At 34.1% G+C, this 27,228-nt stretch overlaps 1 protein-coding gene across 1 annotated transcript; it reads left to right on the top strand.

Moving 5' to 3' along the window:
• Positions 1-3,755: 3,755 nt before the first annotated feature.
• On the top strand, positions 3,756-26,754 carry LOC110019093 (phosphoethanolamine N-methyltransferase 1-like). Its single transcript, XM_020716660.1, has 12 exons — positions 3,756-4,120; positions 4,219-4,337; positions 4,613-4,750; positions 4,882-5,019; positions 6,882-7,025; positions 15,706-15,816; positions 16,364-16,505; positions 22,024-22,304; positions 25,591-25,752; positions 25,886-25,939; positions 26,018-26,092; positions 26,501-26,754. Exons 1-12 carry the CDS (start codon positions 4,105-4,107, stop codon positions 26,597-26,599), a joined length of 1,479 nt encoding a protein of 492 aa, XP_020572319.1. The 5' UTR covers positions 3,756-4,104; the 3' UTR covers positions 26,600-26,754.
• The last annotated feature ends 474 nt before the right edge of the window (positions 26,755-27,228 follow it).

The following is a 27,228-nucleotide window of genomic DNA, read 5'->3' as shown; positions in this document are numbered from 1 at the left end:
GCTTCAATATTTCAAGATTTGGGTTGAGATGTTCATGAAGAAGCAAATTCTATGTCGAATAAAGTATCTAATATTTTTAAACAAGTGGTAAAAGATGTACTTGGATAAATAAAAAGTTTTTATAAATAAAAAATAGTTGATGGTGAAATAATAATGTGTAAGAAAAGATAAACTATAAGAAGCTATAATATAAAAATTGATTTAAATGTAAAAGTAGTTGATAGTGAAATAATAATGTGTAAGAAAAAATAAACTATAAGAAACTATAATATAAAAATTGATTTAAATGTAAAAGCTTAGAGAACTGGAAAAAATATAAAATGACGCATAGGAAGTCTAAGAGAACAATCTATGACACTAAAAATTTTGTTTGTAATGATCTTTATAAAAAATTAGATACTCAAGGGAGTGAAAAATATATGTATAACTAGTCAAACAGAGAAAAAGAAAGTAAAGATTAAACTCAAGTAAAGTGTATTAAAGATGAAAATTAAAAAATGATTTTCTTAGCAAAAAATATTCAACATAAGTGGGTCAATTATTTTGATAATTTTTTTAACAAATTTCTGAAAATATGATCGACCTCAGCGATCTTAATATCATTAATAATAATAAAATATTTCATTTTTGTCGTTGCGTTAGTAAAAAAAACACAACGAGGCATTAAATAAAATAAAGGGAGGAAAGTCTATAGGACCTATGATATCCCAGTTAAAGTGTGGAAATAAATAGGAGATTTGGGAGTTTCTTGGCTTACTAAACTCTTTAATATTATTTTAAAAACTAAAAAGATACATGAGGAGTGGAGGAAGAGTATTTTGGTCTCCATTTTTAAAAATAACCTGGCAGGTCTACTATGGAAGCTATACATTAATTGAGAGGTTTGATGGAGAAGTTCAGAGATAACAAGGAGAATCTACATTTGATTTTTATTGATTTAGAAAAAGTTTACGATAAGGTTCCAATAGATATCCTTTGGAGTGTTTTAGAGAAGAAATATGTTGATATGACTTCTATTCAAGTCATTAAAGATATGTATATTAGAGTTGTTACTTGTGTTCGAACAGGAGGAGGATTGACCAAATACTTTGTTTTTTCATTGGATTATATCAGGGATTGGCTTTAAGCACATATCTTTTTCTTTAGTCATGGATGCTCTTACTAGACATTTACAGGAGGAAGTACCTTGGTGCATGCTTTTCGTTGTGATATCCTTCTCGTGGATAAGACTAGAAAGAAATCTCAGGAAAAACTTGAATTATGGAGGTTTACATTGGAGTCTAAGTCCTTCATTTGAGTAGATTTAAAATTGAATGCATGGAATGTAATTTTAGTAGGAGTAGCTCTAACGACAAAGTTGTAACTATGGGTGATTAAATTATTTAAAAGTGTGAATGTCTTAGATATTTCGGGCCTATTGTTTAAAGTGATGGTGGTATGGATGGGGATGTTGTTAGTAGAATTCAAGTTGGTTGGTTGAAGTCAAGGAATGCTTCGGGCCTATTGTGTGATAGAAAAATACCGCTCAGACTGAAAGGATATTTTCTTAAGATGGTGGTGAGACCTGCAATACTCTATAGCGTTGAATGTTGGTCTTTAAAAGAGAAGCATAAGACTAGGTTAAGTATTGCCGAGATAGAATGCTTAGGTGGATGAGTGGCTTTACACTTAGAGACAAAATGTGAAATGAATATATCTGTGATAGGGTTGGTGTAGCTCCAGCGACAGACAAAATTAGAATTGGTCCCGATTAGGAGAGTAGATGTTTTAGATTTGACTTATGTTAAGAAAGACGGAGGTAGACCTAGAAAGACTTGGGCATATTGTATAAAAAAAGATATTAATTTATTAGAATTAAATGAAACCATGACACTCAATAGGATGCAATGGAGAAAAAGGGATACTTAGGGGGACAATGTTTTGTTGTTGTTGTTGTTGTATGAGTGATGCCACAATAGTTACATTTAAATGTAATCTCCACCTTCAGGTGATTTTCCTAGCTTTGTGACATGATTTCTCAACGGTTTATTTTCTTCTATATTAAAGTTAGTTGAAGCCTCACCACTTCTAGATGCATCTTCAGTTTTTCTTATACATGTAAAAAATAATTTACCATTTGAATGAGCTAAATCACAATTTGTCGAAAGAAAAAATTTCAGTATTGATTAAATATAATGCCAATGCTTATTAAGTTCCAATTCAAACAAAAGTTGCCTCATTTCATCAAGCACCTGAAGTTGTTGAAGGTTGCAAGAATGTCGTATTAGAAGCTGATCCTAATGCCATTATCTGTTTCTTCTCTCAAGGACTAGAACGCAAACAATGAAAAGCACATTTATCAGAATGGAAAAGGTTATTGGAGCTGCGAAGAAATACAAGCCCAAACAAAGATATCAGGTTCTATGACAACATGAGGCATTAATATTCATGAAGAATTTTAACACATTTTGCTTTTAGAAAATATATACATCTCAGTTTAGTGAAAGATATGAAAAGAATCAGAAGTTTACCATAAAACAGTAGGCTGGAAATGAAGGAGGGTACCAAGCATATTGATAAGAGGGAAAAAGATCACCAGATTAGATATAGCTAAGGTAATGTGTGTTTGAAATATAGATAAAGCATGTAGCGTCAATAGACTCGATACCAATGCAAGTTTAAGAATGAAAACAGGAAATGATTTCTGTTCATCACCACCATTGAAAATTTATGAACAGTACTGAATTGGCAATATGTGTTTACATGTAAAGATAATAACATAAACGCTATAAAAATTTACATAAAGAGTAAATGAATTGAGTTCCTTAAATTAAAAAATGAAAGAAGTGCCATATGGTAAATGTCAAAAGCCTAGATGGTTGTCGGTTGTTGGCAGAGGAAAAGGGCGGCAGAGAACCATCAATGAAGTCAAGCATTCAAGTGTGGTGGACTATAGCAAAGCGCCAAAGCCATATTGAGGCTCTCAAGGGCAAGACCGAGATGGAGGGCCGGGTGGGTCGCTGGACCCTGGACCGACTAGACATGGGAGTTAAAACCTTAAAATATAAAATGTCATGAGTAATAAATTAATAAAATTTTACATGCAAATCACCTTACAAAATGTGTATCTTAGTTTTTTTTTTAAGTTAAAATGATGATATTTTTGATGTAAAATGCAAGATTTTTGTAGCGTAAATATAAAAAAGTAAAATTTAGATTTTAGATTTGTAAATACATAAAAATTAGGTCGAATGTATGCCAATACCCTCTAAATTAAATGATTAAATATGAAGTGAATCAAGTTAGAGGAATGTTTCTTGGCAGATTTCCTTTTATGTAACTAAGCTCAAGTCAACTTGTGAGCCAACCTAGACTCGTTTTGATAAATGACTCGAGCTGAGCTCAAAGAGTTAACAAGCTAAGATCAAACCAGCCCTCAAATCGGCTCATTAGCTCTCAAGTCAATTTATTTAAAAAAACATTAATATAAAATACACTCAAATTATGTTAAATAAATAAATTTATTTTTAAAGTAGTAGAAATATAAAAAAATATTATATTATATGTCAAATTTTTTTTATTATTTATTTTTTTAATATCCCTTTTGATTTTATTTTTTATAATATTATTTTATAATTTTATGTGGGATTCGAATTAATAAAACTAAGGTCGAACTCAAATTAAAATTAGATTAATTAATTAAAAAAACTAAAAGTGCGAAGAGGGGGAGATTAACCGTTTACGCTGATGCATACCTACCTCCCCAAGCTAAATCCGTCCTGAACAGCGCATCCGCATTTGATAGCTTCTGCCTATAAATACAGCGCAGTTACAGCCTTGCCGTCTCCGATCATCAAAAGGCGGGGCGTTCTCACATTTCACTCTTTAGGGGCTAGAGGCGGTCGTTGCAGAGCCGAGGAAGTAGCGGGTTTTGGTCTAGGAGAGAAAGACTCTGGAGGGAAGAACCTGAAAGAGGGAGTACGTGGTTCTTTTTATGCATCAGAAGGGAAAGTCGCATAACCGCAGATCCAGATCTTTCTCCAGATCTCGCCTCGCCATCGAGGGATCGTAGCATCTGCGGCTTCATTTAGGTTTGGGAATCGTTTGTAATCCTCACAGCAAACAATGGCAGCTGCCAATGGTGAGATAGGATCCAAAGAACATATTCATGGACTCTTTCTGCTCTTGAGCTTCTTGCTTTGTTTCTTTATCTGAATGCTTGCCGATCTTGATTGGCAGGATCGGAGGAGCGTCTGGCACAAAAGAGCTACTGGATAGAGCACTCGAAGGACCTCACTGTAGAAGCGATGATGCTCGACTCTCGTGCCTCTGATCTTGACAAGGAGGAGAGGCCTGAGGTAATGTGCTTACCACTTAATGTGTATCTCTTAAACTGTACCTTACCTCCGTCATGGATTCCTGAAAACGTGTTAAATCGGAGCTGCGATATGATCTAGACCGAGAGATTTTAGTTTCGATTACATGAACTTATTTTTTCTACTTTGAAGCAATGTAAGACGCCTACGATACAAATGTCAATTCTCTTCATGTGATGCTTTCTGATAATGTTTTTGCTAGATGAATTAGATCACTTATAATGTGGACATACTAAGATCTCTAACTTTCTAAACAGGTACTTTCGCTCCTTCCACCATATGAAGGGAAATATGTTCTTGAACTGGGGGCTGGAATTGGTCGCTTTACTGGCGAGCTGGCAAAACATGCTGCCAATGTTTTAGCTTTGGATTTTATCGAAAGTGTGATTAAGAAGGTAATCTAACTTATCTTGGTTAGAGTAAATAATTGCAAGCTATAGAACCTTATTTTGAAGAAATATCTGACTTGATTTCTCCTTCAGGAGCATCTACCTTAATGGTTTCCTTAAATTTGTTGCATTTGCAGAATGAAAGCATCAATGGCCATTTTAGGAACACAAGTTTTATGTGCGCTGATGTAACATCTCCGGAGCTGACTTTTGGAGAAGGATCTGTAGATCTCTTATTCTCAAACTGGTTGCTAATGTATCTTTCAGATGATGAGGTGATCTATGAAAAGCTTAGGTTGATTTATTCCTAAATTATGTGTGTTTTGTTTTTGTAAAATTTTAAGTTGAAATGTTATTCTTTCTCCTACTGTTCATAAATCATAATTAAAATATTTGGTGTGAGAAAAGATGAATACTGTTTTTTTTATCAGGACAACAATAATATTATTTATTTATAGAAATGAGCTATGTCAGGATTGGTTTGATCTTTCAATCAATCTCTAAAAATATGCAATTCAAGATTTTGGGATGCCCTAATAAATAGAGAATAAAGATAAAATATAAAATCTGTACATCTCAAATTTAGCTATTTTACAAAAGTACTAATTATATTTGTGGATTTAAGATTTTCAATGGAAGGCATTTCTTTTACTGACAAAATTACTTCCATTTGCACAGAACTTTGTCGGTCTCCGTGTCACCCTTGATATGTTGGCTGAAGGAGATACTGTGTTTATTACTTCAATAACTATGACTTCAAATAAGTAATTTAAAATGCTTTTTTTAAGAAATAGTATCAAACGAACAATCGTCTTTATTTTTAAAGTATCATGCAATAGCTAAATATTAATGGTGGAGAAGACTTAGCTGTGGACTTTATTGTTTGTTGGTTTATATTCTTTTAATGGTGATCTAACAATGATAAAGCAAGTTTCTTTGATAGGAGTTGTTAGATCAGCACACTTGTTTGATTGAATGCACTTGTCAGTAAAGAACTCGAGAACACGATAAATAAAATCTGTTCATATCATCCACATTTACATAAGATTCAATAATATATATAAATATATATATATATATATAGAGAGAGAGAGAGAGAGAGAGATAAAATAAAAAATTTTCATGTTTACAAGCTTGTAACATTCATACTGATATGACATATTATTAAAGAACAGATGTATTTGAATAAAATTCTGTTATTTAATTAAATCAATATCAATAGTTAGCCATGCAATTGACTTAAAAAGAATCAAATATGCTACTATAATTTAGAAATGAGAGTGCTACCTCATTTCTTAATGACTTGTGTTCATCTTTTTGTCATTCATATCATTTAAGTTGGAAAACTATAGTTATTCACTTAATACACCGCATTAATTAATTTCATATAAAAGCACATTTCTTTTCTCTCCTAATTTTTAAGATTTTATTTGGTGAACCTTATTTAATTTTAACAAAATGTGATACTAATATCTATTTAAGTTATATAACACATTAAATATTATGAAGTTAAAATTTTGGGTCTTCTTAAGGGTTTAATCCCAATCGTTCATTGTGGTTGGCGCTATTGCTCTTTGGTAGTCCAAAGATGGTATCTCTGATCGGTGTCAACACCACAAATCCAACACTGTTTGAAAAAATAAATATGATGGTTTGATGCGTGATCATCATTACTATTTATTCCTATTGAGCACTTTCTAAGGTGTTAAACTTATTCTTTGCTATTATTTTTAAATAATTTCTATCCATTTAGTTTATGGCCACCTCTTTTTCTTTTATATTTCTTTGACTCAATTTTATTAATTCTTCAAAGGGGCTCATTTTATACTTATTTATTGTCATCTCTAAATCATCCCAGTGATATTCAATCACCATATCTTTAATAGATGTTATTATAATTTCTCTCCTACTATTAAGCATTTTTAAATTTATCCTTTACAAGTTTATGATAATTTCATTTTAACAGTTTTATTTTTAACACAAAATAAATAGCAAGCTCATTTTAACACTTAATATTTGGATCTATGAAATCTTGTTGACTACTGATTGTATAAAATTTTCTTTTAAGCCGCCATGAGATCCGGCTAATTTTGAAGTGTTTTCTTGAAACATTCTTAATCCATCATTTAATTTTCAGGTTCAAAAGCTGATAGAAAAGATGATTAAATGGATAAAGGTTGGTGGATATATTTTCTTCAGAGAGTCTTGCTTCCATCAATCTGGGGATTCTAAAAGGAAAGTAAATCCAACACACTATAGAGAACCAAGGTTCTATACCAAGGTAATGCTCCATCAATTTCTTATTATGAGATGATTATACCCGTAATTGCTAATAAAATTGATTTAGGATAAATCATGCAAATCATTCTTATAGTTATCTGTTTATTTCTCTTGTAATTTATAGCAATGCACTTACTTTTAATTTTTTGTTTGAAATTTCTTTATTATTGTGTTACTTCGTTGCCTAATTTTTTTTAGCCTAAACATTTTATTATTTACAATTGTTTAGCATGAATAATCCTAATAGGTTTAGGGTTGGTGTATGCATGAAATTGTAGTCTTGGAGTGTTAGGTTTAGGATATGGGAGAGACTTCCTTCCTCTAGAATTGTAGGAATTGGGAGAATTCTCCTATTTGTCGAATTGTAGGTGCTTATCTTTATGTATTTGGATTGTGTTGTTTGATGTTTGGGAAATAAATTATTTGTTGCCCTAATTTTTGTAAAAACTTTGTGACGGATCTTACCGATTGGTATTAGAGTATCCATTTCTGGGAGATCACCATGGGTGCTTACTTAGAGATAGTTGTGAAGCATCGACGGGATCCCTTTGTAACCAAATCTCGTGATATGATTGTTATTAGGGAGGCCATTAGGTGATTACAACATACAAGGAAAGCCACGACGTGATCGCAACGTACAGTGACCCGATACTCGTGGCTTTCTCCTCCTTCCGCCCCACCTGCAATAGAGTCATGGGTTTAGCTTGCGGGAAGGCGACGACGGGATCACTTCTTCCCACTTTTATAAAAACCGACGGGATTGTGGGGTGCAAGCTGCAGGAAAGACAAAGCATCACGGTTTACAGGAGTTTCGCTCCGCTCTTGATGGAATTGATGATCGGGATCGCGACATAGAGGAGTTTCGCCTCGCTTGTGAAGGAAACTCGTGATCGGGATCGCGACATAGAGGAGTTCCGCCTCGCTTGTGAAGGAAACTCGTGATCGGGATCTACGACGTATAGGAATTCATATTGTGGCTTTTAGAGTTTCTTGCGGCTTCTAATAATTCCATTGAATTGTTACGGGAATTTCGGGATCCTGGCGTCCAGAGTTTCACGCATGCCAAACCCGCATTTACAAATTTTGAATCTCATGATTTCTATGTAAACAAGTTTGAAAATTGTTCAGGAGTAATGACAGCCAAAAATGTGAATTCTTTGAAGAAAAATTTCGCGGAATAGGGCAGTTAAATCAGATATGGAATGGATGAGTGTTTCTCTACCATGAATGGGAGTTCACAGCTCTAAAAGAAATGATAAAAAAGATAGTGGAGCTCCACACAAATCCTTCTTTGGTTGATGCAGGATCGAGTTAAAGTGTCTGGGACGATTGCGAGTGACAGCAATCGGAAGAATTAGTGCGACATTAGGGCAATATCGTTATCTCAGGTGGATTTGGAGCTGCTGGAGCAGGTGAAGTAATGGGAAGTAGACTCGAACGTCAACACTTGGAAGGAATGGCACAACATCCGAACCGTTGTAATGTAAGGAAGCAAGCAGAATGGCACGACAGGCAATTTGGGGCAGGAGAAGATCAATTTAAAGAACTTTGACCTCGGAACAAGAAACCATGGTGGGGGTGGGACCTCGGTAGAGGGCTGCCTCCAATACCACCAATGCCTTTTATTGCAACAACCTTCCAGACAAAAGGTGATTCTAGGGCTTATGGGGACAAGTAAGCTGATTATAGGGCACACCACACTTATGGACGAAGGGAATTCTATATGGTTCGAGGAAGGGAACCCCACCCCTGCATCGTGGGGGGAATGAACTTAGGGCAAGGGAATTAGGGGAAGAGACTCGCGCATAAAGAAATTGAAGATCATGGTCTTTAAAGGAGATGATGCCTATGGTTGGGTCTGTCGCCTGGAGAGATTTTTTTGTTAATGAGGTAATAGAGGAAGAGAAATTGATGTCATCATACCTGTGTTTGGAAGGAAAGGATATAGCGTGGTATCAATAGAGAGAACCACATTAATCAATTAGAAGTTGAGAAGAATTCTAGGATTCATTTTTAGAGCATTTCAAATCACTCAAGAAGGGGAATTACATGCGTAATTTTTTGCATTGGTCTAGAAAGGGTCTGTAATGAAGCATAAGGAGAAATGTGAGATGCTATCTTGTCGTTGAGAGGAATTTCATATGAAGTGTTGGAAGGCAACTTCATGAAAGGGAAAGCCAAAGATTCAAGCATCACTTCTTTTGCTGAGACGTCGAGGATTAGGGGAAACTATGGAACTAGTGCAATTGGTTGAAGTTAAACATGCAATGAAATAGACTATTAGAAGCAACACATGTGAAGCATCATACTGAACTACTACAACCACAACGACACAAAAAATTCAAATAATCGAAGTCCAAAGTGAGGCTTCACAATACAAGAATTATGAGCCACAACCAGAGGCGACACTTAAGCGTTTTATAGAGCCAGAGATCCAGGAGAAGTGAGTCATGTGGTTATATTTTTGGTGAGATGAGAAGTTTATCCCAGGACAACTTTACAAAAATCAAACATTATAGGTTATCACAGTATGTGATGAGGAGGCAGGAGAGGAAGAAATAGAGTAAGCTGTGGTGGAGGAGGAACGCCTTTATTTTTTTCCACCTTGAGGACAACGTGTCTGTTTGGGAGGGGAATATTGTTAGCCTAAGGGATCTTTTAATATTTTATTAACCTAAGGTAAATTGAGGATTTTATTATTTGTGATTATTTACCCTAATAGGTTTAGGGTTACGGTTTGCATGAGATTTTTGTCTTGGAGTCTTAGGTTTAGGGTTTGGGAGAGACTTCCTACCTCTCGAATTGTAGGTGCTCATCTTTATGTATTTGGATTATGTTGTTTGGTGCTCGTGAAATAAATTTTATGTTCCTCTAATTTCTATAAAAAAATCTGTGTCGGATCCTATCATATAGAATCTGAGGGTCTCTGGTGTTTAGGATTGAGCTTCAATGCCTATTGAAATTACTATATTTGGAAACAAAGAGAAAACCTTATGGCATGTGTAGAATTAGGATTCGACCTTCAATGACTATTTTTATGTTTTATTTTTAAATTCCCTATGCCCTCCTTTGAGGTTTACTGTATTTCTGTAATTGGAGTTTAATACAAGTGCCGCTTTCAATCAGATATGGACTGAACTAAAATTGTAATCATTTTTCTTGTCAAAAGCTGTTTTGAGTTATTCCAGTGCTTTATAATCTCAAACCCTAGGAGAGAAGTGTCCAATTAAATAACTAGCTGCTTCGGGAGAAACCGTTTTATATCTGATAAATAACTAAGATGAATTCCCTTATCTGTTATTTAATTTTTGATCCAACATTGTCTGTTATTTATGCTGATTTTATCTTCAGTTTACTTTATTAAAATCAGCCTTTAACCACCAGCTTTGACTGCTGTTTTTCTTTGCTTTTTAGGTGAGTTCTTTTAATTGATTTTTTGGTCTTCTTGTTCTTTTTGGTAAGATAAAGTGTCTATTATTCTAAATGTTTTTTTATTCATTTTCAACTTGTATAGTTAGGATTTAGTTAATTATTGTGCTAGACTATGCTTGATATATTATTATTATTATTATTATTATTATTCTTGTTTTGGCTTGTGTACGTACAAGGAATGTGTTATCATTGGTATTTTAATTTGTTATGAAAACGTGAATAGTTTGTTAGAAATGAATTAATTTGCAAAGCGCTTGCTGTTAATGCAATTTATTACGTTTTATGCGTGTTGAATGTGTTTGATAAGCTCTATTTATTACAACCATTACAATTTAGTCTTTAACTCTATATTCAAAATCTCAGGACCCCAAAAAATGTTATTATGAGAAGGAGACGTGATCATTCTTATCAAAACATGATCGATGAACTAAAATGTAATCTGCACTATTGTTTATGTACCGAACAAAATTTATAAACCTTTTGGCCATACTGCCATTGCTTTCAAAGATTACTGTCATATTCATGTGCTCGAAGCACTTTAATGGAGCCAAGAGTCCCTGTTTATCTCCACAACCTTATTTAAGGCTGCCAATGGAATTGGAAAATTTAACTGCCAAGCCATAGCTTCTTGGTAGGGCTAGAGAAGATGTGGTGATATTATCTGAGGCACAATATTCACTTTTTTGGGCGTGCCAGAGCTTACACACAAGCACTTTGTCTGCCTTGCAGAGTTGTGTGGTATACCATTGCTTCACAGGTGATGTAGTAGCCATTGTCATATTGGAGTTAACCCAAACAACAATAGACAAACAAATATTATTACTAATAAAGTTAATAGATGATTACAATCGACACCCTTGAAAGGAAAATAATAAGTTAACAATAGACTCAACAATCCAAAAATTAGGTTGGATCCGGGGTGGAAGGTGGTGGGCGGGATGGTGGACGAGGTGGTTGGCAAGCAGAAAACAATAAGAATAGTTTTTTGGGTTTCGGACAGCAATTATGCAGTAGATATCGACGACGCACAGCTGTTTGGGATGATAACATCAAAGGGGGAGGGCTAGAACAACAATGTTAGTGAAGGAGGAGCGTTGGAACAATGATGATTGCGGGCATGGGGGACTGAAACAGTGATGGCAGCATGTGGAGGGGCTGGGACAAGTGGTTAGGTGGCGGTGAAATGGTTCGGAAGGGCTGGGACAGTGGTTAGGTGGCGGTGAAATTGTTCGGAATGGCGGGAACAGTGGCCAGGACTGCAGAGGGCGCCTCTCGTAGCTGGAACAACAGCAATTCAGCAAGGAAATTGGATTTGAGCGGCTTAACAACAGCCAAAGGGGCAAGGAAGGTGGCTGAAAAGCAAAAACAGTAGAAAATAGCCAAAAGGGAAGCTCCGGGCGACTGCAGCAGGGAAGTGTTGACCTCAATTTTGGTTGAGGTCTAGTTTTTCCTCTTTAGTAGCCTAGGGTCTAGCCATAGGACTTTTCTATTGACTATTCCTAGAAAAGTAGAAAAGAGACCCTTACCTTTAGAAATTTTAAAATCTTCTTTGCTCAACTTGAAGTTATCTATATTGTTCATAGCCTCTAGCACTTAGTAGGTGGGGTCAATATAGAGTAGCTCGAGATGAGTTCTCATAGGACTGTTTGACCTTAGGGTTGACCCTGGATGTTGGTCTAGAGTTGTTCACTCATTGTTATTCACTTTCACCCCCATTCATAACCTCGAACCCAAGCTTGTTGGCTTTTATACTTCATTCCTTTGGGAAACTCATTTAGATGTTCTTCTAGACCCTTTAGCCCCAGTCTGGGGTTTAGTTAGCACCAGTACATAGAGGACCCAAATGGAGATTCCATTGGTCCGTGACTCAAATCAGGATGGTTGGTACTTCAATTTCACAAATTACCCAATTTAGCATTTTTTGCTCCCAAAACCAATTTGGACTCATCAATTGACTTCAATTTGATCCCAAATTTTCCCAATTTCAATCATAAACTCAAATTCATCTTTCGTATGACCAATCTAATTAATTGAGCTCGAACCAAAATTTTGATGAAAATCAAATTTTGACGCATTTTTGACCTGATCGGCGACGAAGTTACCCGGAAGACCCCAGATGACGAAATAGACTGCGTCGGCGCGTCCAGAACATCGATTTTGCCTAAAGAGAATATTTATTTTATGACAATAGCATGTCTGAGAGGAATAATATTAAATGGAGCGTATTATAATAGTAATAATAATAATATTATTATTATTATTATATAATAATTTCTGTTTTCTCCCTAAAAAAAAAGCCTTAAATCCTAAATCCATCTCTCGCTCGGGCCTCCCTCTCCCATTCGCACGCAAGGCCAAGTCCTTCTCCTCTCTCTCGGTCTCTTTTCTCGAGCCGCACGCTTCTCGCCCCTTACGCGATCCTTATCGCGATCTTATCACCTGCTCTCCCTGAGCCGCACGCATGGGAGGAGCCTTCCTCTTCGCTTCGCACCCATGCGCGATCCCTATCGCGATCTTATCACCTGCTCTATGTCGCCGTTTTCCCGTCTCCTTCGGCATCGGTCCCCCGTGGGTAGGTTTAGGTGGGCTTTTCTTCTCCTTTGTGGCTATAAAAACCCCATTTGGGGAGTTCCTTAAGGTTGGCCGAAATTTGTGGAGAGGAGGGGACTCTGCTAGAGTTTCTTGAGGTTCCTGGGTTAGGTGTTTAAGTTCTTTTGGTCTTTCCTTTGCTTTTTGAAAAAGATCCGGATCAGGTATCTCTTTCCCCTTTCTCTGTTCCTCTTAGGTTCTGCTCAACAGGGAGTTGTTCTCTGTTTCTTTCCTTGCTCGACTGGGAATGCATGTTACATGTGTTTTTATTTTAGCAAATACCTCATGATGGGCTTACAATTAATTGTTGGCATCATAATGGGCTAGATTAAATATAACTTTGGGAGAAATGGCATGCTTGCTTCTCTATTCTATTAGTCTCATCTCGGTATTTTAAAACATAGAACGGGAGAGGGAGGCCTGAGCGAGAGATGAATTTAGGATTTGGGGCTTTTTTTTAGGGAGAAAACAAAAATTCTTATATTATAATAATAATAATATTATTATTATTATTACTATTATAATACGCTCCATTTTATGTATTTTCTCTCAGACATGCTATTGTCTTGAAATGAATATCCTCTTTAGGAAAAATCAGCGTTCCGGACGCACCGGCGCAGTCTATTTCGTCATCCAGGGCCGTCCGGGTAATCTTGTCGCCGATCGCGTCAAAAACGCGTCAAAATTTGATTTTCATCAAAATTTTGGTTCGAGCTCAATTGATCAGGATGGTGTAGATGATTGCCATGAGATGTTTAGAAAAGATTTGAAGTGATTTCGAGTTGATCGGGAGTGTCAACTTGGTGAATTTTGGGCATTTAGCCGATTTGGGGATGTTGAGCTAAAGTTAGGTCTAGGTTAGGCTAAGGTCGGGTTAGGTCCAAATTGTTGATTGAGAATGGTTTATAGGAACATCATGAAGTGTTTTCAACATAAATTGGGTGTCTTATTTGAGGTTAGAGCAATGAATTTGGTGGAATTTAGGGACAGCCAATTTGGGGGCAAATTTGGGGATTTTTGGACTTGGGTTAAAATTGAGTGTAATTGAGGCTTCACCAAGGCCAATTGAAGGTCAAGTTTGGTGTGTAGGATTGTCATGAAGAGTTTTTCAACGTAAATTGTGACAAATTGAGTAGGCTGTGGGGTTTAATTTGGTGGTATTAAGTCATAGGGTCAAAGTTGGGGGCTTGACTTAGATCAAAATTGAGCTCAAAGTATGGGTCAATTAAGCTTGAATTTGGTTTAGATTGGTCATACGAAAGATGAATTTAAGTTTAGGATTGAAATTTGGGAAAATTGGGATCAAATTGAAGTCAATTGGTTTCGGGGGCAAAAAAAGGCTAAATTGGGTAATTGGTGAAATTGAGGTACCAACCATCTTGATTTGAGCCACGGACCAATGGAATCTCCATTTGGGTCCTCTATGTACTGATGCTAACTAAACCCCAAAGTGGGGCTAAAGGGTCTAGAAGACCATCTACATGAGTCTCCTAAATGAACGAGGTATGAAAGCCAACAAGCTTGGGTTCGGGGTTATGAATGGGGGTGAAAGTGAATAACAATGAGTGAACAGCTCCAGACCAACATCCAGGGCCAACTCTAAGGTCAAACAGTCTTATGGGAACTCATCTCGAGCTACTCTATATTGACCCCAGCTACTAAGTGCTAGAGGCTAAGACCAATATAGGAAACTTCAAGTTGAGCAAAGAGAAGTTTAGAATTTCTGAAGGTGATGGTTTCTTTTTTAGTTTTCTAGGAATAATCAATTGAAAAGGAAGGTGATGGTTTCTTTTTTAGTTTTCTAGGAATAATCAATTGAAAAGTTCTATGGCTAGACCCTAGGCTACTATAGAGGAAAAACTAGACCTCAACCAAAAGTGAGGTCAACAGGAAGGTTGGGTCGGGAGCAATGTGTGAGGATGTGGAAGGGAATAGGGGAAGATAATCACCACCTCGAGAGAGTCACAGCCGGAGCATCACTTAACCCTCAAAGACAACTCTTGAAGGGAGGAAGGGTGTCGGCGGCTATCCTACGCAAACTTAAGTCAAAACATGAAAACTTTAGAACAAGAATCACATATTTGAGCCCTAGATAACTAGGAAGGGATCCCTCTATGGAAAGGAGGCGCCAATCCATCGTGGAAGAGTTGATGGGCTCTCTCGGGTTTGACCTAGACAAAAGATATTGTGGGAGAAGCCCGCAGCTCCCTCTGCTCCGTGTCTGCCGCTTTATTCGCGCGCCTACATCGCATTGTGCAACCAACCTTTGATTGACCTAATCATGATTAGTTCATTAATTAATGGTTAGGTGTGTGGTGTAATGAGAACAGATGTTTTCTCATTATTATTAGCATTTTAAGTTTCTGGTTTATGAATTTTTTTTCTTAAATGGTATGGGGGTAAAGAAGCCTGCGAAATGCATCGTCTCAATTTCATATGTAAATAATATAGATAAGAAAGAACTCTTAAAATGAACATTTTTATTTTACATTTTAGAGAATTCTTTCATATTTTCTTGGATGCGTCCATTGAATAGATAGCTTAACTTTATAGCCATGCCTTACTTTATCTTACAGTTTTGCATATTAAATGTTTTTGACTGGTATAGGATATAAGAATGGTTCTTAATAAAGGGTTAGCATTTGTTTCATTTAATGCAGATCTTCAAAGAATGCCAAACATTTGATGATTTTGGAAATTCCTTTGAACTATCTCTAGTCACTTGCAAGTGCATTGGAGCTTATGTTAGGAGTAAGAAAAATCAGAATCAGGTCTTCTCTTTACCCCTTACTAACATTTATATTGTTCTGTAGGGATTGTCCCTTTTTTGTTTCCCTTTTTAAGTATTTTGTCAAGGTAACTTGCTTCAGGCTTTTCAGCAATGTTTATCAATCTATTAAATTCAAGTTCGAGCTCCACGGTTATGGATATTTCGTGAGGAGTTCCATCTATATTCTATTAGCTGACTTGATGATACTGCAAACCACCTATTTATAATAACATTAAAAATTTAATTTACTTCCTCGTTTGACATATTTCTAGTACCCATGTAATCTAAAAGGTATGATTTAAGGACACTCATTGAGGTGATGAACTGAGATTAAGCTTTGAGCTATTTTTTGGCTATAGGTAAGCTTAAGCTCGTTTCTTCCTCATGCTATCCTGCTCCTTTTCAGGGGCTCAAGGTTTAGGTCATAGGGACAGAGTCTAACTCAACTCTTTAAATCCATCTCATTCGCCTAACTAACCTTCCTTTGACATTCTTGAGATATGCTTGACGTGATTGACTGAATATTACATTTGTTTCAAATCCCACAGATTTGCTGGTTATGGCAGAAGGTAAAGTCAAATGATGACCGGGGTTTTCAGCGATTTCTTGATAATGTACAATATAGAAGCAGCGGAATATTGCGTTATGAACGGGTCTTTGGAGATGGTTTTGTAAGTACAGGAGGAATTGGTACGTAGATGGGCTTACTTTGCATCACGGTTTTACTTGCAACCTTAAGTTTTCACTAGTTTATTCAATGTTTCCTGTTAATCTTTCTATTGTAAGATTCAATATTTTCAGTTAATCCCATTTTGTAAGAAAGACTTTGCACAAGGGTTAGTTCAGAAACTTTACATAGCTGAGGGTTATTAATTTGCAATTTTTTGGCCGAAATTTCTAAATGTATAGCACTTAGGGAAGATTTGGATTCATTTATTAATTTATTTTTTTTAATGTTTTAATCTTTTCGAAAACATGTCCTTTAATTAGAGATCGTTTGGTAACATCATCATTTTTTAAAACTAAAATAATTTATTTTCTAATTTTATTAAATATAGTACCGAGGTTAATTTTATGTGTTGATAAGATGGCCAATTAATTGTTATAATTAATTAGAATAAGTTGAGTAATCAGGGATAGTTAGCTATGGTATAGTAATTAAGTGTGGATTATTGATTGGCTAGTTAAAATAAATTATCATTGCATATACAACAACAACAAAGCCTTAATCCAAGCCTTAATCCTACTACGTGGGGTCGACTACATGAATCTTTTTTCTCCATTGCGTCCTATTTAGTGTCATATTTTCATTTAGTTCTAATAAATTAAGATCATTTTTAATACAATAAACCTAGGTCTTCCTAGGTCTACCTCTGCCTTTTTTAACATAAGTCAATCTAAAACATCTACTCTCATAATCGGATCATCAGATGGTCGACACTTAATATGACTAAACCATCTAAGACGACTTTCTCAAATTTTGTCTGTCACAGGAGCTACACCAACCCTATCGCAAATATATTCATTTCGCATTTTGTCTCTAGGTGTAAAGCCACTCATCCACCTAATCATTCTCATCTCGGCAACACTTAACTTAGTATTATGCTTCTCTTTTAAAGGCCAACATTCAACGCCATAAAGCATTGCAGGTGTCACCACCGTCTTATAAAAGTTTCCTTTTAGTTTAAGCGGTATTTTTCTATCACACAAAAGGCCCGAAGCATTCCTCCACTTCAACCAACCAACTTGAATTCTACTATTAACATCCCCATCTATATCACCATCGTTTTGAACAACAGACCCGAGATATCTAAATCGTTCACGCCTTTTAATAATTTGATCACTCAAAATTACGCTTATGTCACTAGAGCCACTACTACTAAAATTTTATTCCATGTATTCAGTTTTAGTTTTACTCAAATGAAGGCCTTTGGACTCCAATGTAGACCTCCATAATTCAAGTTTTTCCTGGGCTTTTTCTCTCGTTTTATCCACGAGAAGAATATCATCAGCAAAAAGCATACACCAAGGTACATCCTCCTGTAGATGTCCAGTAAGACCATCACATCCTCCTGTAAATGTCCAGTAAGACCATCTATAACTAAAGCAAAAAGATATGGGTTTAAAGTCGATCCCTGATGTAATCCAACAGAAATAGGAAAATATTTGGTCAATCCTCCTTCTGTTTGAACACAAGTAACAACTCTAGTATACATATCTTTAATGACTTGAATATAAGTCATATCAACACCTTTCTTCTCAAGAACTCTCCAAAGGATTTCTCTTGGAACCTAAACATAAGCTTTTTCTAAATCAATAAAAATCAAATGTAGATTCTCCTTATTATCTCTGAACTTCTCCATCAAACTTCTCAATAAATGTATAGCTTCCATAGCAAACCTGCCCGACATAAATCCAAATTGATTATGAGAGACCTTTGTACTACGGCTTAACCTAAGTTCAATTACCCTCTTCCATAAATTTAAAGTATGACACATCAACTTAATTTCTCTATAATTTGCACACTCTTATGCATCTCCTTTATTCTTAAAAATGAGGACCAAAATACTCTTCCTCCACTCCTCAGGAATCTTTTTAGTTTTTAAAATAATATTAAAGAGTTTAGTAAGCCAAGAAACTCTCAAATCTCCTAAAACTTTTCTATACTTCATTTGGGATATTATTAGGTCCTACAGACTTTACACCCTTGGTTTTTTTTAAAGCCTCATCAACTTCTTTTTTACTAATAGGATGACAAAAATGAAACGTTTTATTATTATTAACTATATTAAGATCACTAAGGATAATCGTATTTTCATAAATTTCATTAAAAGTTTATCAAAATAACTCAACCACCCATGTTGAATATCTTTTTATAAGAAAAATACTTTTTGATTTTCATCTTTAATTCACTTTACTTGAGTTAAATCTTTATTTTTCTTCTCTTTGTTTGACTAGTTTATACATATAATTTTCACCCTTCTTAGTATCTAATTTATTATAAAGATCATTAAAAACAGAATTTTTAGCGTCACATATTGCTCTTTTAGACTCCCTACGGGTCGTTACATATTTTTCTAAGTTTTCTAATCTTTTATAATTAAACCAATTTTTACAACATAACTTCTTATGTTTTATCTTTTCTTGCACATTATTATTCCACCACTAACTATTTATATTTTAAAAAAAATTCTTTTGATCTCCAAGTACATCTTTTGCTACTTGTTTAATAGTGTTTGTTACTTTATCCCTTATATCATTTGCGTCATCATGAACATCCCAAATTTTAAAATCTTGAGTTTTACTCGTAAAAATAATTTTATTTATGTCATTTAAGTTCCCCCATCTAATTTTACGATGATGAGTCATGATATTCTTTATTTTACAACTCTTCATCTTCAAATCTAGAACTAATAAACGATGTTGGGTACTTAAATCCTCACTTTGAATGACCTTACAATCTTTATAATCTCGACGATAATCTCGACGACTTTATAATCTCGACGATCTCTTCTTCTCATAAGAAAATAATCAATCTGTTCTTTATTAGATCCATTCTTTTAATAAATAAGTTGCTCATCTCTTTTCTTGAATAAAATATTAGTAATAACGAAATCATATGCTAAAGCAAAATCTCAAATAACTCTATCTTCTTCATTAATCACTCCAAAACCGTAGCCACCATGAATTTTTCTAAATTTTTTTACCACTCTACCGACATGTCCATTTAAATTTCCTCTATTAAAATTATTTCTTCAAGAGGTATCAATTGTATTAAGTCTTCTAAGTCATTCCACAATTTATCTTTAGATGCTATATCTAAACCTACTTGAGTAGCATAAACACTTATAATATTAAAAATTTTAGTATCAATGATAATCTTAAGGGCTATAATTCTATCTCAAACTTTATTAATTTTTACGACATTATCTTTCAAACTCTTATCTATAATTACACCTACACTATCTCTAGTGCGACTCTTACCAAAATATCGAAGTTTAAAACGTAAGTTATCCATCTCCTTAGTCTTTTCTCCAACCCATTTAGTTTTTTGAATATATAAGATATTAATCTTTCACCATTGATAGTATCTATATTCCAAGATCTATCCTAATATTAATTTTATTAGTTTAATGGACTGATTTATTTACCCGTATCTGTCTGTGATGTGGGAACCCTTGCTTATTTGACACTACACCCGGGGCCTTTGCATATTTTTTACTGTATTCAGGCTATACAACGCGTCGCTTCCAGGGAACGCTCTAGCACTTTCACGAAGATCAAAAGGATTCATGTCATGATTTTTTTTGACAAGTTTAACGTTGGCTGGTTACTATATATATTAAGGATAATTTATATTTAATTTTGTAGTTATGATCATTAAACTTCATCATTTCGCAATTACAATAAATAAGTGTAGACTGATAAATTAATTGATTAATTAGTCAGATATAATTAAATATGTAGATTGGTTAGCAAATAGTAATGATTTAAATATGATTATTAAGATTTATTAGTGCTAAGTTATGATAATGAAGCATGTCATATATGATTAATTACTAGTAGCAAGTGGAAATTATTATTATTATTATTTAATGTTTGAAAATAAAATGATCTGTTTTGCAAAAAATTTTTGCTTGTTTTGAAAGCATGACAACTGTTGAAGTATTCTGATTAATTCGGTGAATTTGAGATAATTATTATAATGCTAAGGTCGTTAAGATATTATTAGTGTTTTAGTATAGCATTTAGGTTTGGATTGATTATTATAGAGATTATTAAATAAATTGTCAGTAAATCTTAAGGGCAATCAAAGCATTTAATTAAGATTATTTAATTACACTGCATAGGTCTGGATAATAAAATAATTGATTAATTGCTCGGCTGGAGATTGATTATGACGTAATTATGAGGCATCTTTTAGTTTATTAAAGTAGAATAAGAATTTTAATTACTTTTAATTTGGTTAGTATTAGTTAGGTTAATTAAATTTAGAATAATTAATCAACCCATAATTGATCAAAGTAATGAATAAATATGCATTTACATAAGTTAAATAAGGTTACCGTGAAGATCCTTAAATTTTCATTTTTCTATTGAAGTATATTAATGTTAATGTTATAATTAATTAATTACGTATTGTCAATAATTAACTATTTATTGTTGCCAATTAAGAATTAAGACAATCTTTTTAATTTTTATAATTAAAATTTTTAATAAACTTCTAGTTTGAGTAATTAATTTATATGTAATTAATTAAGTATTAATTACTTAGCAAGTTACCAATAATTAATGTTGTAATTTTAAATTAATTAAGGCTTAAATTACATTTTACAGGATTTTTCATATTTGGCATTAATTATAAATGAAATACATTTGATTATAATAATTACAAATATGTTTTAATTATATTTTTAACTTTTTGGTTTGGCAAACATTTTTTATGTTCACGTTTATGAAAATTTAAATTAAGGTCTGCTAACATGTTTTTATTTTGGGTGAAAATAAAATAAAACGAAAACTAAATAGATCCAAACATGGCCTTAGCATTTAGGTGCAAATTGATTCGTGGATGACCTGTTGGGCTATTCTAGGTACTTTTTTTATGCGCATTAGCTCTAACTCTAAACATTTTGACGTAGATTCTTTCATTGTATCACATTGACTCATTTTTATTTGATCTCTCTTCAAGATTCTAACAGTTATACTATGGTTTTGTAATTTTAGGGTCTGTGTGGGATCATTTTTATTTTTTAAATTGTATTTTTTGTTTTTATTATATTTTATTTTATGTTTTGTTTTATAACAAAATATGTTTGATATATTTGATTAAGATATATTTGTTTTTAAGAACAATCAAAGCATCAAATAGTTATTTTGAGTATTTTCAAAAATATATTAATTTCTATAGAAATAAAAAAAAGTAAAAAAAATCTTAAACAAAGATGATTAAAATAAAAGAAAAACAAAAATAAAAAAAAAATAAAATTGATCCCAAAGAAGCACTTTGTTTTTAATATAGTCCTATGCTTTTCATTCGTGTTTTCCTTCTGAAGATATCAATACTACAATTTGTCCATAGGTGGGATATAATAATCTAGTTAGACTCGATCTATCATTTGCTGAATTTATTTGTGTTTTTCTTTTTTTAACCTTTTTTTTTACTGCTCGTTCTATCATTATTGCTAATAGTAGCTTTTTTTGTCAGAGACAACAAAGGAATTTGTTGCAAAATTAAAACTCAAGGCTGGACAGAAAGTTCTCGATGTGGGTTGTGGCATTGGTGGAGGTGACTTCTATATGTCTGAAAACTTTGATGTTGATGTGGTTGGGATTGATCTTTCCATAAATATGATTTCCTTTGCTTTGGAGCGAGCCATTGGGTGCAAGTACTCTGTTGAGTTCGAAGTTGCTGATTGTACTAAGAAAACATGTCCAGATGAGACATTTGATGCTATCTACAGCCGTGACACAATTCTTCACATACATGTATGTACGTTAAGTTTATGACTTTAATTTTTCATTGTTCTGATGCTTGCTGAAAAATTTTGAGGTTTTATTGCTCCTATAGTATCATATGTCTTAATTTTTTAATGCAACAAGTGCAACAACATATTAAATGATCTAGCTTGTCACTGTGGGCCCATTTGGTGACACAGCTGCAACATGACATCACAATTCATTTGTGTTTTGATACTAATTTGATCCAGAAATGATGATGTTGCTAAGAAGTTTTGAGCTGTTAGTCATTCTATAGTAATATATCTCATAACCTTTAATGTAACAAGTGTAACAATGCATTAAATGACCTAGCTTTTCACAATGTGCTCATTTGGTGGCCCAAATGCAACTTGAGAGCACAATGAAATTGTATATAGATACTAATTTGATCCGGGAATGATGATGTTGCAAAGTTCTATGGAACTGATAAGATGGTATGCTTCATATGGTTTTTGGGTTTTCTGGTATTGTGTAGTGTTTCATGCATCAATCTACGGCGAGACATTCTAAAAGCATATTAGGGATAGGAATATACAAAAATATGAAGGAAGAGAGTGAGGGGGCAGAGAATGGCATAAGAAATGGAATGGCAAGTTATGAATATTTCATTGAATAATCTATTCAATGTCCTAACTTAGGCCTAGGTGTTCTTACTTTGGGTTAAAAGCAAATGAAGTATTAAAACATTGTTAGAAAATGAATCCTAATAAAATTTAATAAGGTAGGAAATAAGCCCAACAAAATTCTAAATAGAGAAACAAAATATTTAATTAATCGCTTTATTGATGCTGAGCAAATGTTTGGAACATATATTTGGCATGAGTTTTCTTGAGGTTTTTAAGAACTCTCCTATGAATTTTTAAGTACTTATTCAAAAGATTGGGAGAGATACGGTGATACCCATCACAATTCATCCACGAGTCATTTGGTGATGGATGAATCTTAATAAAATAAAAACAATATTAATTGTTTAAAGGGCTGGAGATAATCTCATTTGAATGAATTTACAACCCATGTTGGCGACGAGGAGAAAGGAGGAACCCTAAACCCTACATACTACAATAGGGAAGATCTCGAACCGGCATAAAAGATTTTGAAACGCCTAAGCATACTTTTATAGTAATCAATATGGGTTGGGTCGGGTCGGGATTCAGGCTTTTCAATTTTTTATGTAAGAATACTATTCTATATACTTTATGCGTGTTAATTTTTAATTAGAGTTTGAACGTAACTCTACGTTTGGAATCCAGACGTAATATTTTATTGCAACTATTTCCGCTCCCCTCATTCTCTCGTTTAGAAAACATTGAGCTACATAAATTCTCTCTGCTACTCTGTCTCAAATGAAAACCCTTTTCCCAACCCAAAGCTCTCTCCATCCCCTCACATCCATCTCTCTCGTCCATGCACGCATAGGAAAACCACAAACAACTCTCAGCCGCAGCCCGAGCCCCCTTTTTCTCCATCTCTTGCTATTGGGGTCAAATGCTCGCTTCCCAGATGCCGCTCGAGCCTCTCCTCTCATAATCAACTTTTGTGTGATACAAAGACATGATCGAGACATACAAAAGACCTTCAAAACTTCTAATTTATTTTTCACACAAAAGCGCACGCAAGAGACGAAACCCCTCCCTATTGTTCATACTGAAGCCTTGCCTCCCAAATTTGTGCGAATACTAGCCTTATTATATAAGAAAAAGAAAGTTAAATATTTGTGTATTCATCGCATCATTGAGCTTGCTTTGCCTTCATCGTCACCGTCTCATAAGTAAATATATTTAAGCAGGGAAATTGTACTTGTGTCACTTTCATGGATGTTAATTTTTGCTCCTCGATTACACCGTTTTACGACATCGATCAACATGTTTTATATTCACTTTGGCAGATTGACATTCTTCCTTGTTCTCCCTAACCGGAGAAGACGTTAGAATGTTGCCAAAATTTTTAGGTGATTTTTGACTTGTAAATAAGTTAAAATGCGAGCTTTTTGAACTTATAAAATTACCTAAAATTGAACTATTTGGATTTACAAAAATCTCTTATAATTTGAACTTATAAATGACTTGAAATTAAAAAAATTGAATAACTCAATATATGACAAACTTTGAATACAAAAAACAAAAAAAAAACTTGGAATGCCGCACTTGCCACTGAATTCGTAATAAACTTACTAATGAATAGAATACGATATTTAAAAAGCTTAGAAATAAACTTTTTCATGCTTCAATGTATTCATTCAAATAAGACAATTTTATATTGCTTCAAAGTCTTACATGTGCCCTTTAAAACAATTCTTGAAACAATGTCTTAAAAGCTTGAAAATAATTTATAAATGTGCAATTGCATTTTATCAGCATCTCAGATATTCTTTTACACTTTAAAGGGCACATATATGCATATGATTGTCATGATTCATATAAATGCATAGTTTTGATACAATAAAATTTTTGCACAACTTTAAAATCATAGGTTCACTCGGGCTTCGACGATCATGTTAAGTGATTAAATTCATTCGTCATGAGAATGCTACACAAACTGATTATTAGTATCATTGAGCTTGTTTTGCCTTCATCGTCATCGGTCTCAGAAGCAAATATATAAAAGCAGGGAAATTGTATATGCATTACTTTCATGCAGGTAAATTTTTTGCTCCTTGATTAGTGGGTTCACAAAGCAATCCGCCAGTTGCCCTCCCAGCGAGTCGCGATCCCGTCGTTGCCTTCCTAGCGAGCCGTGAGCTCGTCATTGTCTTCCTAGTGAGCTTTAGTAACCAAAGTCTACACGGATTGAGTTGTGTTGAACGCCAAACGCTTGGCTACTAGGTTAGGCTCTGTTACCATAAAGAATTAATTGATCTTGAACACTTACCCATTAGGTTAGTGACTTGGGCTTATATAGAGCCTTATAACATTTACAAATAAATCCTTAAACTTCTTCTATTTACAAATAGGACCCGACATTAGATACAAATGTCAACATACAATGTAATGTCTTCCTAATATGTCTTCTAAAAATTTGATCCGAAATAATAAACAAAAAGCACTTTAACACAACGGGATTCTTTAGAGAGAGAGAGAGAGGTAATGTCTTCTAAAAATTTGGTCCAAAATAATATACAAAAAGCACTTAACACAACGGGATTCTTTAGAGAGAGAGAGAGAGAGAGAGAGAGATGAAAATCTTAAATCTTAAATTGATGCCCCACATATTCATCTCATTCCCGGATAAAACCAGCACGCCTTTCTTTGCAAATAACCAAATAATCTCATTCCAGGATAAACCAGCGTTATTTAGAAACTTCTTCAAGTGGCTGAAGCCAGGTGGAAAGGTACTCATCAGTGACTACTGCAAGAGCTCAGCAGATTCATCCAAGGAATTCGCGGAGTATATTGAACAGAGAGGATATGACCTGCATGACGTGAAGTCTTACGGCCAGGTTAGCTTACTTTTCAACTTTGTTCATCACTTTTTGTCCTCAAACTGTTTTTATTTTTGTTAATATTAATACGAATGACCAAAATCCCATATGAGGAGTGAGTTTCACTCGTTTTGTTTGTGCGGCTTCGTAGATGCTCAGGGATGCTGGTTTCCAGTATGTTACTGCTGAAGATAGAACAGATCAGGTGATTTTAGCAACCCATTCTTCTCTATTCTGTTTACTTGACTTCTTTTCCACGCTTATTTCTATTATATTTTTTCAGTTCGTGGAAATTCTGCAGAGGGAACTGGATGCCGTTGAGAAGAATAAGGAACAATTTATCCGTGATTTTTCAAAGGTTTTCCGTTCAGCACTGCTTTTGATTCTTTTAGTGTTTTTTTCTTTTTTTTTTTAGGTATATTTCTAATATTTTAATAAAAAAATATTGATTTTATTTTCTTTCTTTCTGTATTTAAAAATCAGTTCAATACTTCTGGAACAAAAAACTTATATTACTCTTAAAATGACAGAATCAAAGGGCTTATTTGATTGCTTGAAAAAAAAAGTTTATACTATAAAAAATATTGAATTTAGTTGATGTGAGGGCAACAAATATCATATTCATATAACCTATCATTTTATCTTTCAGGAAGACTACGACGAAATAGCACGACGAAATATCATATTCATATAATCTATCATTTTATCTTTCAGGAAGACCACGACGAAATATCATATTCATATAATCTATCATTTTATCTTTCAGGAAGACTACGACGAAATAGTGGATGGCTGGAAAGCTAAGCTCAAGAGAAGCAAGAAGGGTGAACAGAGGTGGGGCCTCTTCATAGCTAACAAGAACTGATGCCATTGTGAGGCTGCTCTTTCTAAACTTTGGTAACTATAGATACTTTGACTTATTATCTCTATGTATTCTATAACTACTACTTGGGATGCTAATAGACTTCTTTTCAAGCTTTCTTCTGATGGCAAATCTTTCAAATATTATTATTGCTGCTACATCCCGGCCATGGTCTATTTTTTGTGCTTGTGAATTTTTTCAGAATTAGGATATTTCGATAAAAAAAAAAGAGGAAATTTACATAACACACAAGTTTACACTTCTGACATATTGGTTCATAAATTTATGCATGAAAATGTATTTCATTTTTTTCCAAAGACGACGGTGGTAATATTTTTTTATGTAATGTTAAAGATTTGAGTGTCGCGTGTAAATATGAAAGTTTAGGTATTAGATATGTAAATACATAAGAATTGTGTGGTGTGTTTGTAAATGCCTCTAAGGGTTTAAAAGAATATGGTGATGTCTTGAAGAATATAAAGATATAATAGTAATAGTAAAAAATTGTAATTGTATTCGCGTAAAATTCCCTTTTAATGAAGTTGGTATATAATGTTTATGTGGAGCTTGGTGGCAGAGTAAAAATTTGATGCAGGATTTGAGGGCAAGTTTTAAATTAAAGAACTTAACCT

Source organism: Phalaenopsis equestris, unplaced genomic scaffold (genome assembly GCF_001263595.1).
Source record: "Phalaenopsis equestris unplaced genomic scaffold, ASM126359v1 Scaffold000047, whole genome shotgun sequence".
NCBI lineage: Eukaryota > Viridiplantae > Streptophyta > Magnoliopsida > Asparagales > Orchidaceae > Phalaenopsis > Phalaenopsis equestris.
The sequence above is the reverse complement of the archived record's forward strand: the minus strand, read 5'-3'. Positions and strand labels throughout refer to the sequence as shown.